The sequence below is a fragment of the Epinephelus lanceolatus genome, chromosome 21 (assembly GCF_041903045.1).
Source record: "Epinephelus lanceolatus isolate andai-2023 chromosome 21, ASM4190304v1, whole genome shotgun sequence".
Lineage (NCBI taxonomy): Eukaryota > Metazoa > Chordata > Actinopteri > Perciformes > Serranidae > Epinephelus > Epinephelus lanceolatus.
In genome coordinates, this window is record NC_135754.1 from 30,844,390 (window position 1) to 30,856,570 (window position 12,181).

The window sequence follows — 12,181 nt, forward strand, 5'->3', positions numbered from 1 at the left end:
CTTTTGCTCCTGGGACACCGGCATGTGGTCTAAAATTATACACCATGGCGGCATTATGCCTGCATTGTTTGGTTCTAAATAAAAAAGTAAAGCTGGTGTAATAAAGGGTCTTCGTGGGGGCGAACAACCTTTGGTAAATTTACTGGTCATGCTGAAATTTATACTAATCTTAATGAGAAACAAACATAGAAATGACGGCGGCAAAATGTCCTGAGAAACAATTCTCCCAGAATGCTCACGTTGTGTCTCGGTACATTGCCTGTAATGATGCTCTCTTTGCATGCAAATAAGAAATACAGTGCAAGACAATACAATACAAGGGAGAAGAGTTTTCATGAAAAACCTGATTGGTGGTTTAACGTTATACCATTATTACCTATTCTTGGCTCTTTTTTTGCAAACAAAATTTCTGCCATGGTAATAACTTGAAGGATGTTATAATCACACTGAACATTGTACAAATAGGGGCTTTAGAAGAGATGATTTTATTCAACTTTATGCTGACATGTCTGATTACTTTATGACCACTAAAGATGGAGGAATGTGGACAAAAAGGGCTTCAACATTGTTCATCTGATGTGGATGTAAACAGCCTCAAATTAAAGCTGACAGTGTGTGTGCGGAGCCAAAACAAAATACTAATACACACACACACACACACGCACTGTATTATAAACATTACACAAATATACTGTTCTAAGTATGATTTAGGGACTTCCACCAACACCATCTTACAAATTTGCATCAGTACAGTTTAAAAACCTTTACAGATTCATATATTACAGTAGACGTGCCTTAAGAGGGGATTCAATATTGAAAATATCACGAGGCTCAATTCAGATCACATTTCAAGTGGCTACATACGAATCTGACCTCAAAATACATGGATGAATATGATTAATAAGATGACTGCTGCTGTGTAAAGATACAGATCAAAACTGTAACAACAAGTCTGCATGTGCTTAAAAACAGTTTACTGTGGCATCATTAGATTCTGAGGAGCTTGCTTTTGAAGTAAGAGGCATGAGCTTCCATTACATTTAGTGACTTTATATGATGGCACTGCATTGTGTGTTAAGATCAAAATATACGAGTGCTATCAGTTTGAATCAAATTTCATTATTCAGCAGATTAAAAGCTTCTTCTTGTAGCTGTATAAATCATTTAAATCACTGTCAAAACGCTCATTACAGAGCTTTTTTTTAATTATGTCTTTGCCGTACTACAAAAAGTGGTGACTCAGCTGTCACAGTTTACACTAACAGAACCAGATTTTAAGCTTTTTTAAATCCTTAGAAAATTATTTGAGTTTATTAAGATAAAAAAAAATCACAAGTATAACATCTTTTAAAAGGTAAATCACATTTTCATAATGTGCTGGTAATTTTCTGCATAACCTGTCTCCATGTTCAGTCATGTACCCACACACTCCAAGGGACTGACCAAGATGTGCATAGAAGGAGGCATGCAGGAGGGTAAATAATGCATGCCTGCACAGGACAAGAGAGAAGGGCGTAGCTTGAAGTGGTAGGAGTGGATGGGCTGGGGGCTTGTGGGGGCTCGCTTATGCGTGCCAGCCTCAGACAGCTCACCGCAGGAGAGACACAGACACAAAAGAAAGCTCACTGTCATGGTCACGAAGGCAGAAATGACACTCGGCAGCCACAAAACAAGCCAGCTTGAATTTTCATCAAAACAAACACGTGAGCTGACATGGTGTGACTTACACTATAGCCGCTGTCAAAATAGCCGAGCAGTACTTATTTGACAGTAAAAGGCCATATCGGGTCTTGTTTACACTACTGGGGACCTCAGACTTCCCCCAGGGTCTTTCAGGCTCCAGCCTGAAACTCTCGTCTGACCCAATTATCCAATTAGCTGAAGCAGTGGCCAGACTGGAAGGTGATGACGGCTGGAACACCTGTGGAGGCTGAACCTGGTGTGGGGCCCACGGGTCCTGAAGACCAGACCAAACAGAGCCTTTTCCAACTAACGTTAGCCGGGATTCAATCCAGCAGGAACAGAAGGAACTCTGTAGTGAAACTTTTGGTGAGAGTTTGAGTCAGCTGAGCCGTTTCTCTCAGAGTAGATTATCTACTCTTTTCAGCTCCACACAGGCTCTAACGGCAGTCTAAGCAGCAAGACAGAGGTGTTAGCAAAGCATAACATGCTAACAACAGCTCATAATTGTCACCCACTGAGAGCTACTTGAACTGGAAGCTCAAGTAATTACATCTCTTTGCTGCTGGAGCAGACTGTCCTCTCTGATTGTGAGACAGACATGACAGCATTAAGTCTTCTGACTGTGGTGAGAAACTCTAGACGGTGAAATGCCATTGTTACGTGACTCCAACTGCTTACACCCTTCCGTCAGTTTCCTAAATAGAATAACATTTTACAAGGAAACCACAAGATTTCTGTTTGCCCTACGGGCACTTCCCAACGGGACAAAGAGCAGCCTTGGCTTTTGACAGCTCCACTGAAGGTCCCACTGCCACTTCCAAGAGCCAAAGCGTTTTTCTCCTCCCTCAAGGCATTTTCCTCCTTTCCTCAAGGTAATTCGACAGTTGTGCGGTCGCATACTTGCACACTCCTCTGCCTCTTCAGATGCTGAGCATTAAGGGATTAGACCTGAGCAGAATCCATAGGAAGTGATCTTCACAAGGGTCGTTCTCTGCTTTGGTTTGTTTGTGAAGCTCCTGTTTGATTTCTCATATAAAAAGACATCAAGCTTTGATCACAACTAACCACACTAATGGTGAAGCACAAATATTTCAAGATGAAAGAGACTACAAATTAAAAAAAACTGGCTGCAGATCTGAAGGTAGGATATTTTTCTTTTCCATTCCCTGTTCGGGATCAACTACACACAGGTGAGGGTGTGTCTTTGACAAAAAGAGCTGACAGAGTGTGTTAGTCCGTCGCAAAGAAGTGCAGAGTACCGCCACAGTGGCAATTACGTGTCACACATGACAACCACCGTGACTCTGTGTGTATAATTACACAGCGGAAAATGACATTCTTCTCTAAACAAAGCAACACTGACAGCTTCTGTTACATCGTACAGAGAAAGACACACACTCTTCATACCAGACAAGCAGACAAATAAATGTACTTTCCTAATGATGTTTATCCTATTAACCACCTTTTCAAATGAAAAATGTGCCTTTGCACGACTTTGTCTGATAACCCACTTCAAAGTCAGCCTCGTTACGAGACAGGTGGCTAATTTGTCTGAAACAATAATCCCATCAATTCTTGCCAATTAAGACCATGATGACACGCAAAATATCCCAGCGGAGAAAAAGGGATGAGGGAGCAGACTCGTTCGGGCTCACATACCAGCTACTCGCCACAAAAAAGGAGCTCTTGGCCTCAAACAGAGTGAGCGCTGATGAGTTTCAGGCTAAGACACACACGAGGCCATTTGTGCAAACAGAGAGAAATATTGAAGTAATATTCTCTTTACAGTTTACGGTATATTAATCTATAGAAATCATGTGAAGCATTCCCAAAATACCACACATTCTACCATAGAGCCCTTCTTAGCCACATGCAGGGTTTCCTACACATTTATTTATTTGTGGTGGCCTGTCATGACATAGCCACGCCACCACATATTGATGCTCTATTTTTGGAGCAGGACCGTTCATTAGGAGTGCTGTGAACACACATATGGTAAATGAACTGCACTTGTATAGCGCTCAACTCGCCTTCCAACCACTCAACTGCTTTCATACTACATGTCACATTCACCCATTCACACACAGTCACACACTGGTGGCCGAGGCTACCATACAAGGTGCCACCTGCTACTCAGTAACCATTCACACGCATTCTCACACTGATTGAACAGCCATCGGGAGCAACTTGGGGTTCAGTATCTTATCTTGGATACTTTGACATGCGGGCTGGACGAGCAGGGGATCTAAGCCACAGTCACCCACATATATAGCACAGCGTAAAGTCTTCCATGTGTTCACCTGGAATTCCCAAACAGTTAACTTTTAAGCTGACATTATGCTGGTCTGGTAGAGGTCCGCCAGAACAAGTGCTAACGCTAGCGTAAAAAACACTGACCTTTAAAAAAGAGGTGACACGAGTCAGAGGACTGTCTTTAAAAACAAATCACAACGCAAAAATTCTATATTTTTTAATGCCAGTGTATTTTGTTCCGTGGATCTTTTTTACAGTGCCAAATTTTGCTTGTTTTCGATGCCAAAACTTGTGTGTCACTGTTCTAGCTTCATAGAGGGTCCATTTATATAATCAAGCATCAAAACCTTTCATGACTTCACACTGAGGTTTTACTACTACTCTACTTTGGTTTAATGCATCAAGACACATTTAAAATTTTCTGACAGTGACAATTTACATTATTTTAGTACAGAACTAGAAAAGTGACACAGTGGAAATATTTCTGGCCTGTTTAATGCTGCCAAATTTTTCCAAATTACACTGTAATTTAATGTTTCAAGTTTCAAAAGATGCTAAATTGACCTGCTTTTCAAAAAATGTGTCTCTTACAAAAGGCCTGTAAGGCATAAACCTTTCAAAAATGTCCAAATTGACAGACTAAAAGTATTTCCTGCAGGTTTTAACACACACTTATCTAATTAGCAACTAGAATTGGGCTACATCTGCTCTAAAATGCACCTTTGCCTACGCTTCACCTCCACTGCAGGTTTGAAACCAGACCTGAGTGGAGGAGGCCGAGAGCGAGGCACTGAAAGCCAAATAACATTGTTTGGCTGAAATATGAGGCTGTGTCGTATCCTAACCCTCGGGCTGAGTTAGTGGAGAAAATGAAGACTGACAGGACTGATGTGAGGGTGGGCCCGCTGATAAAGGGACACCCAGGCTACGGACAGTAGCAGCCGCCTCTTACATCACTCAACGCTCTCTGAACGTCTCGGAGCTCGAGTGTGGGCTACTCCAAGCAGCGCGAGGAGAGGGGGGACATTTTTCGAATACCTGAGGGATATTTACACACCTGCTCAGTGTGAGGTAGAGGTGCGTGGCTCTGGTTCAGGCCACTGACAAGACAATACAATTTAAACCTGAGCGATGGACTGATTGACACTATTCAGACCTGACTATGAAATCTTGAGGATGTAAACATCTGCACATTCGTATCCGTAGATGCAGCCCCCTGAAGCAAGGTGATGAGTGTCGGTACAAGCTCAGTTTGTTCGACTTTATTTTTGTTGTGAAACAATGCGACAGCAATTTGAACGTTGGAGGTGGGCAGGGGGTTGGCCTCAGGGGCAGGAACCTGCAGTGTAATCAAGGCCTTTGCCAAATTACAGGCCAGAGACACTACTAAGCAGAGTTCAGTCTCGGGCTGACACAGAGGTCACCCATTATACTAATATTCTTAAGTCACAGAGCAAATTCCTCTGTGCAACGTCAACAGCAGACAGCGATGGAGGCTGTACTTATTCCAGGCATTCTAAGTGTCCGAGCACACTAGTTCACCTTCGTTTATAGCTCTGAAAAAAGCTTTCAGCGGGGAAATAATAACAGCATTACAGTCAGCTCCATGCATTTTTGAGATGCGTAGCAAAACAGGAATGCAGAGTGGGTCAAAAAGGGGGATGTACCGGCCCCTTCAGCGTTTTTTCTAGAACACAGGCGTCACTGTAGGAAAACCGCGGCTGTCTGTCAACAAGCACGCTCGTGTTTGTATAACATGTCAACAAAAAATGTATTACGCATTATAAGACCAACAGATATGCTGCCAGCTCCGAGACAAGTCCCCATCACTTTTTATTCCAAAAGGAAATTGGTGCTTAAAAAATAAACAGATTAGAGACCAGAAACATCTGTACTATTTACTGCAATTCTTGAAACAATCACACACGCCATGTGTTTTATATTTTTCGCCTAATAGGATCTTTGTAGTTTGTGTAATTTCGCTGTAGTCAATCATTCATTTTACACAGAGTTGCCGGTTTATTAAATACACCTGTATGTTCATGCAGTGACTCCCATCTCTGTGGAGCTTATTCATGGCAAAATAAAACAAAACACACACATACACACTGAAACAGTCGTGCATGGCAACCATGTTTGGATTAACTGACCTGGTTGATTGAATTGGCAGTACAAGAGGCAAGGCCTGTTCCCAGAGAAGACACGAAGAAGAGGAGAGGGTCAAAGGGCACTGGAGCCATCGCAAAGCCGGCTGCCGCACTCGTAACCACCAGTGCTGAAATCACCAAGCAAGAATACAACAAATTAAAACAGTGTCCTTCTTTACACAGAAGTTTTGGGATGTTATAGGACAGGAAGTTAATACAATCTTAGCCACTGATATGTCAACTATTCTTACAAGAGGGTTTATGTAGCGGGGGACAAACATGTCATGTAATTTGTTTTTCTTTCTTTTAGTTATAGTGTGTAACTCCTGAGTCTCTTCCCTTTATAGACATTTGATCTGTGAGCTGAGTTGTTTTGTTTGTGTACTCTATTGTATGTTATATGTATCGTTTTCCCCTAAAAAAATGAATTAACATATTAAAAACAGTGTTCTTCTTTAAGCATTACTCCTCTCAGTAACAGGTAAAGAACACTACAAATACTGTGTTGCTGCAGAAGCCTGATTTATGTAAACAGGAGGACAACCGTGTGAAGTAAAAGAGAAATTAAAAGCACTTTATTATCTCTCGTGGTGCAAAATGAACTGCTTTTCTGTGTACTTTATTTGTTTGAAAACTAATTACAACCCTGATTTGCAAATCTCTTTTGACTTATATTCAAAAGAGTACAGTCCAAAGAAAAGATATTTTATGTTCAAACTGATAAACTTTATTGTTTTTTGTAAAACATACACTCATTCTGAATTTGATGCCTGCAACACGTTCCAAAAAAGTTGGGACGGGGGCAACAAAAGACTGGGGAAGTTGTGGAATACCCGAACATTTCTGTTCACATGTGAACAGGTTAACTGGTATCAGGTGAGTATCATTATTAGGTATGAAAGGGGCCCTCAAAAAGCTCAGTTGTTCACAAGTAAGGATGGTGCGAGACTCACCACTATGTGAAAACATGCATGGGCTAACAGTCCGACAGTTTAAGATCAATGTTTCTCAACACACGATTGCAAAGAATTTAGGGAGTACAGCATCTACAATCCATAATACCATAAAAAGAGAGGAGAAGAGTGGAGAAATCTCTGCACATAAGAAGCAAGGCTGGCCCTCAACCTTTGACCTCTCAGATAGCACTGCATTAAGAACCTACACGATTGTATAGAGGATATTATTACATGGGCTTGGTAACACTCTGGATGTAAACATGGTTCTTCGCTGCATCTACAGATGCAAGTTAATACTCGACCATGTAAAGTGAAAGCCATATATCAACAACATCCAGAAATGCTTCAAACTTCTCCGGGCCTGACCACATCTGTATGCTGTGGTCTGATGAGTCCACACTTCAAATTATTTTTGGAAATCATGGATATTGTGTCCTCAGGGCTAAAGTGGAAAAGGACCATCCAGACTGTTGAAGGAAAAACTTCAAAGCCAGCGTCTGTGATGGTACAGGGGTGTGTTGGTGCCCATGGCATCATGGGTAACTCTCACATCTGTGAAGGCAACATGAATTCTGTATGGTACATACAGGTTTTGGAGCAACATACGCTGCCATTCAGACAATGTGTTTTTCAGGGATGTCCTGCTTATTCTAGCAGGATAATGCTAGGGAAAATGTTTGCATGTTTGACAACAGCAGGGCTTCACAGAAAAGGGAGCAGGTTCTAGACTGGCCTGCCTGCAGTCCTGACCGGTCTCCTACTGAACATGTGTGGCACATTATGAAGCACAAAATACAACAATGGAGACCCCGAACTGTTGAGCAGCTTAAGTTGTATATCAAGCAAGAATGGGTAAGAATTTTATTTCCAAAACTTCAACTATTCCTGTCCTCAGTTCCCAAAAACCTACTGAGTGTTGTTAAAGAGAAGCTGATGTAACACAGTGGCAAACACCCCCTGTCCCAACTTTTTTAGAACATGTTGCAGTAATCAAATTCAGAACAAAAGTGCATTTACATAAAACAGTAAAGTTTGTCCATTTGAGAATTAAATATATTGTATTTGGATTGTATTCAGTTGAATGCAGATCATTTATGTTTTACAGTCCAAACTATTTTGGATTTGGGGTTGTATTTTCAGGTACTTGTATGCATGTTTAAACCTCCATATGTGGCAAAGAAAGATGTTGTTGTGTGCACTACCTGTGAGTTTTATCTTGGCCAGCTTGGCGTAGATTTGCGGCAAGTCAGCCACATCAATCTTCATCTGCTTCCACTGTCTGTCCAGACGTGCCTCCCTGGCCTCTTCTGTCTCCACCTGGATGTGTGGCGTCTCATCTGAGGTCACGACCTCACTGGACACAGCATCTTCCTGTACTGCAGCATCTTCTGTATCAGGCTTCACGGTTATTCCAGGCGTTGCTTTACTGGCGACATCCTCTGGCTGTGAAACAGTATCTGTGACCACAGGATCAATAGTTGGTATTCTCTGCACCTGTCTTTCCACGCTGTCGTCTCGCTCCTCCACAATGGTCAGAGAGGGAGCCGGTTTCGGGATGGCACGTTGGTGAAGCTCACTGTTGTTTTTGGCTACATACTGAAAGGAAACCAGGTGCGAGATTAACCAGATAACTTACTGATACGACAGTAAAACTGAATGCTGACATGGACTACAAAAAATTCACATGCACATTCAAGGTAGGGTGAAGAACATGCTTTAATAATAAGCAACACAACATTTTTTTAAACTGTAAATGAAGCTGAAATTTAAAAAAAAAAAAAGAGAGAGGTGAAAGATACCTGGCGTTTCAGGAAGTTAAGATGCTGGTACGTCAGCCAGTTTGATGGATCTCTTCTGTGCAGCTGAATAAGGCTGCGAGCAGTCTGGTTACATTGAGGAAACCTCTGAACTAGTTTCTGTTTCACACTTGAACCAACCAAACCTGAGAGAAATGTAAAATACAATGTCTAGTCATAAAAATAATGTTGGTTTGATATAATTCTGTCTGTCACAAAACATTAGACATGACCAAAAACTAGACAAAAAGCACAGATTTAATCTGCATGGAACATGGACACACAAAGACAAAATAATTAAAGGTTCAGTGTGTATGATTTAGGCGTTTTTAGTGACGTATAGCAGTGTGGATTGCAGATTTCAACCAGATGAAGCTTCTCCCAGATAGAATTCCTTCAGTGTTCACTGTTTGGGAGGTTTTTACCTAGCGCTAAATTATCAGCAGAGGTCTCTTCCTCTCCAAAACAAACAGACCAGATGATTTAAACTGGTAAAAACACTGAATAGAGCAGTTTCTTGTTACCAAGTGAGTGTTTTTTGGATACTTTCATCGTGAAGGGGCTGCTAACTACAGTGCTTGACGTGAAAATGTGAATGTCCCTATCTAGAGCCAGTGTTTGGTTTGTCTGTTCTGGGCTACCGTACAAACATGGCGGTACAAGATGGTGATCTCCATAGATGAGGACCTGCTCCCTATGTAGAAATAAATGGCTCATTCTAAGGTAACTAAAACACAAAGAGTCTTATTTCAAGGTGATTATACACTCAAAACAACATTATATTATGTTCCATTTCTGCCAGTATCCCTCTAAGTCCTACACACTGGACCTTTAAATTAAAAACAATAAAACACAATATGAAAACAGCATGTAACACAAACAACATGTAGCGCATTAAATCTAAAGCACGACCAAAAACTCAAAGTTAAGATAACTATGTCCGTGGTCCTGGCCTTACTTAATGGAAATAACAAAGCCTGCTGTGCCTTACACCCAATTCTGTGCCTGTGATCACTGATGGACTGTAACTAAACACATTTATTTAAATACTGTGCTTAATTACTTGTACTTTACTTCTCATTTTACGTATGCATTTTTATTGTACTCCACTAAACCCGAGGCGTGAATAATATACTACATTTGTCTGACGACTTTAGTTACTTTTCAAATTAATTTTCATCCCCTTCCTGTCCGATGAAAACCATCTCCAAATGTGTTGATTTCGAATGTTTGTGATAAACTGAAGGATGTTTTACAGGTTAATAAAGATCTCCTACTTCTTGAGGCTAAACAAACTTCTGAGATCAGCTGGAAAATGCATTAACACAAAGCTAAAATCAGGACTGTTTTCTGACACCATGAAAAATGGACTTTTTACGGTGAAGTGGTTCTCACAAGACAGTGACACTACAAACACATGTTGATCATATAGAATATGACGCACTGCTGTAGATTAAACCACCTAACAGTTACGGTTGCAACCGTATGAGACTTTCACAGTACGATAACAGTCTCACCGCTTATATCACGGTTAGGGCAGAGCAACTGATCGAAAATGAATCTAATCTGACATTCAGAACCTCTGATTGACGCAATCTTGCCAATGTCAGTAAATCTATATTTTTTAAAAATTCTGTTAATGGTTTCCCCACTATGTGTTCTTGTACTGTCCCCTTAAAAACCTACTAATGTGCATTTTAAATGTATTTTGTTTGCAAGAGATGCAAGTTATATATTTTCTGCCTTTTTACATTAAAACTAAAATGTGACATTTTTCGTAAGACATTTTCATTTCAAGCGATGTCTGCTTTGATTTAAATCACGAAATATTCAATAAGTAATCATGAATGTTTCATCTGTGTGTGTTTCCTTCAATTATTTTATTAGATTAGATTATTAGAAAAAGTCTCCAAGCTTTCTTAGTTGAGCATATTTACAGTACAAACCTTGTAAGTGAACTATGTGGGCAAAAAAACAAAAAGGAATCAATCGTTCATTAATCATAATCGAGACAAAATGTTCAACTAATTATGATGTTGATTTGAGGTCATATCGCTGCACCTGCACTAACAGTATAAAAAAAGAGTTAAACAGGAAAATCTTAAACATCTGCAGCAGTAAAATGCAAAACACACACTAATAATAATCCTGAAACATCAGGTAGAAGTAAAACACTGACAGGGAACATTTTACTGCAAAATAACTACTTAAATATTTGATATTTTAAGTACATTTTGTTTTGTATTTCTTGTATCCTTTTACTTTAATACGTTTTAAAGGCAAGACGGTTACTTGTATTCTGTTTATTTTCACTGTATATTGATAACACTACATCCGAAGTCCTTCTGCTCTCTCAGTTAGTTTGTTGTGATATAATAACATGGCCTAACGTTACCAAACATGACGTAAATACAAATTTGTCATGTAACGGTTATAAAATGTCACATTAACGTTGCTGTATACACTAGCGTTTCACATAATTTGATAGCACACAGTTAAAATAACACAGCTATAAGCGTGTCCTTAAACAACCAGGCACCCAGCAGCTTATTTTGGGCTGTACAGATGCGGGTGACTTCTACCTAAGGTCACTGCTAGCCTCCTGCCAAGCAACACCGGTGCTAACCTGATAGCTACATGCTAAGCTAACATGCTAGCTTCCGCGTTAGCATCAACGGCTGTTTTCAGCGGGCGGAACTTAAATACGACTTTGAAGCACAACGGTGTGTCACACGAAACATTGTACTTCGTCTTACGTTACCTGTCAGTCTGCTACATGGCGTTTTATACATGTTCTCCGATCATTAAGCCGGCTCTGGTTCTGACACCTTCACATGCAGCGGGCCGCCATTATGACCTCGTTAGGTAGAGACGATCACTTCCGGGGTCGGGGAGGAAAACGTCAGCTTGTCCGCGTGCTGCACATACTTCTAACAAATGACAAATAAATTCAAGTAACAAATTAATATAAAAAGAATAATCAAAATAAAAGGTGTTAAATCGTATTGCCAGACTATGACGTGATATTATATAATTTTATATATTATATAATTACCATAAATTGCCTCTACAAACACTCCCTCTCTGTCTCTGCTGCACTGCTGAATTACCTGTTTATCTTGCCTGCCTACAGCAGCTTACAGTATGTTGATGTTCATATATTCTACTGTATTTATATAATAAAATATTATACAACAATTAGACCTACCTATTATTATTATATATTAATTACACTTGGCAGGCAGTTGGAAAATATGAAACTTTTTTTTAATCTCAACTCAACTCAAATTTATTTATAAAGTATATTTAAAAACAACTCACACTGACCAAAGTGCTGTACAGAAGG

The 12,181-nt window shown here is 40.2% G+C and overlaps 1 protein-coding gene across 1 annotated transcript in view; it reads right to left on the reverse strand.

The window, feature by feature from the left end:
• The window catches only part of cox10 (cytochrome c oxidase assembly factor heme A:farnesyltransferase COX10), a 49,525-nt gene extending 37,794 nt beyond the window's left edge, over nucleotides 1-11,731 (reverse strand). The window contains exons 1-4 of the mRNA XM_033611640.2: nucleotides 11,597-11,731; nucleotides 8,839-8,981; nucleotides 8,242-8,635; nucleotides 6,087-6,211 (exon numbers count right to left, since the gene is read on the reverse strand). Coding sequence (XP_033467531.2) covers nucleotides 6,087-6,211; nucleotides 8,242-8,635; nucleotides 8,839-8,981; nucleotides 11,597-11,627 — 693 coding nt within the window. The 5' untranslated portion in view covers nucleotides 11,628-11,731. The remainder of the gene's footprint in view (nucleotides 1-6,086; nucleotides 6,212-8,241; nucleotides 8,636-8,838; nucleotides 8,982-11,596) is intronic.
• Between the last annotated feature and the right edge of the window lie 450 nt (nucleotides 11,732-12,181).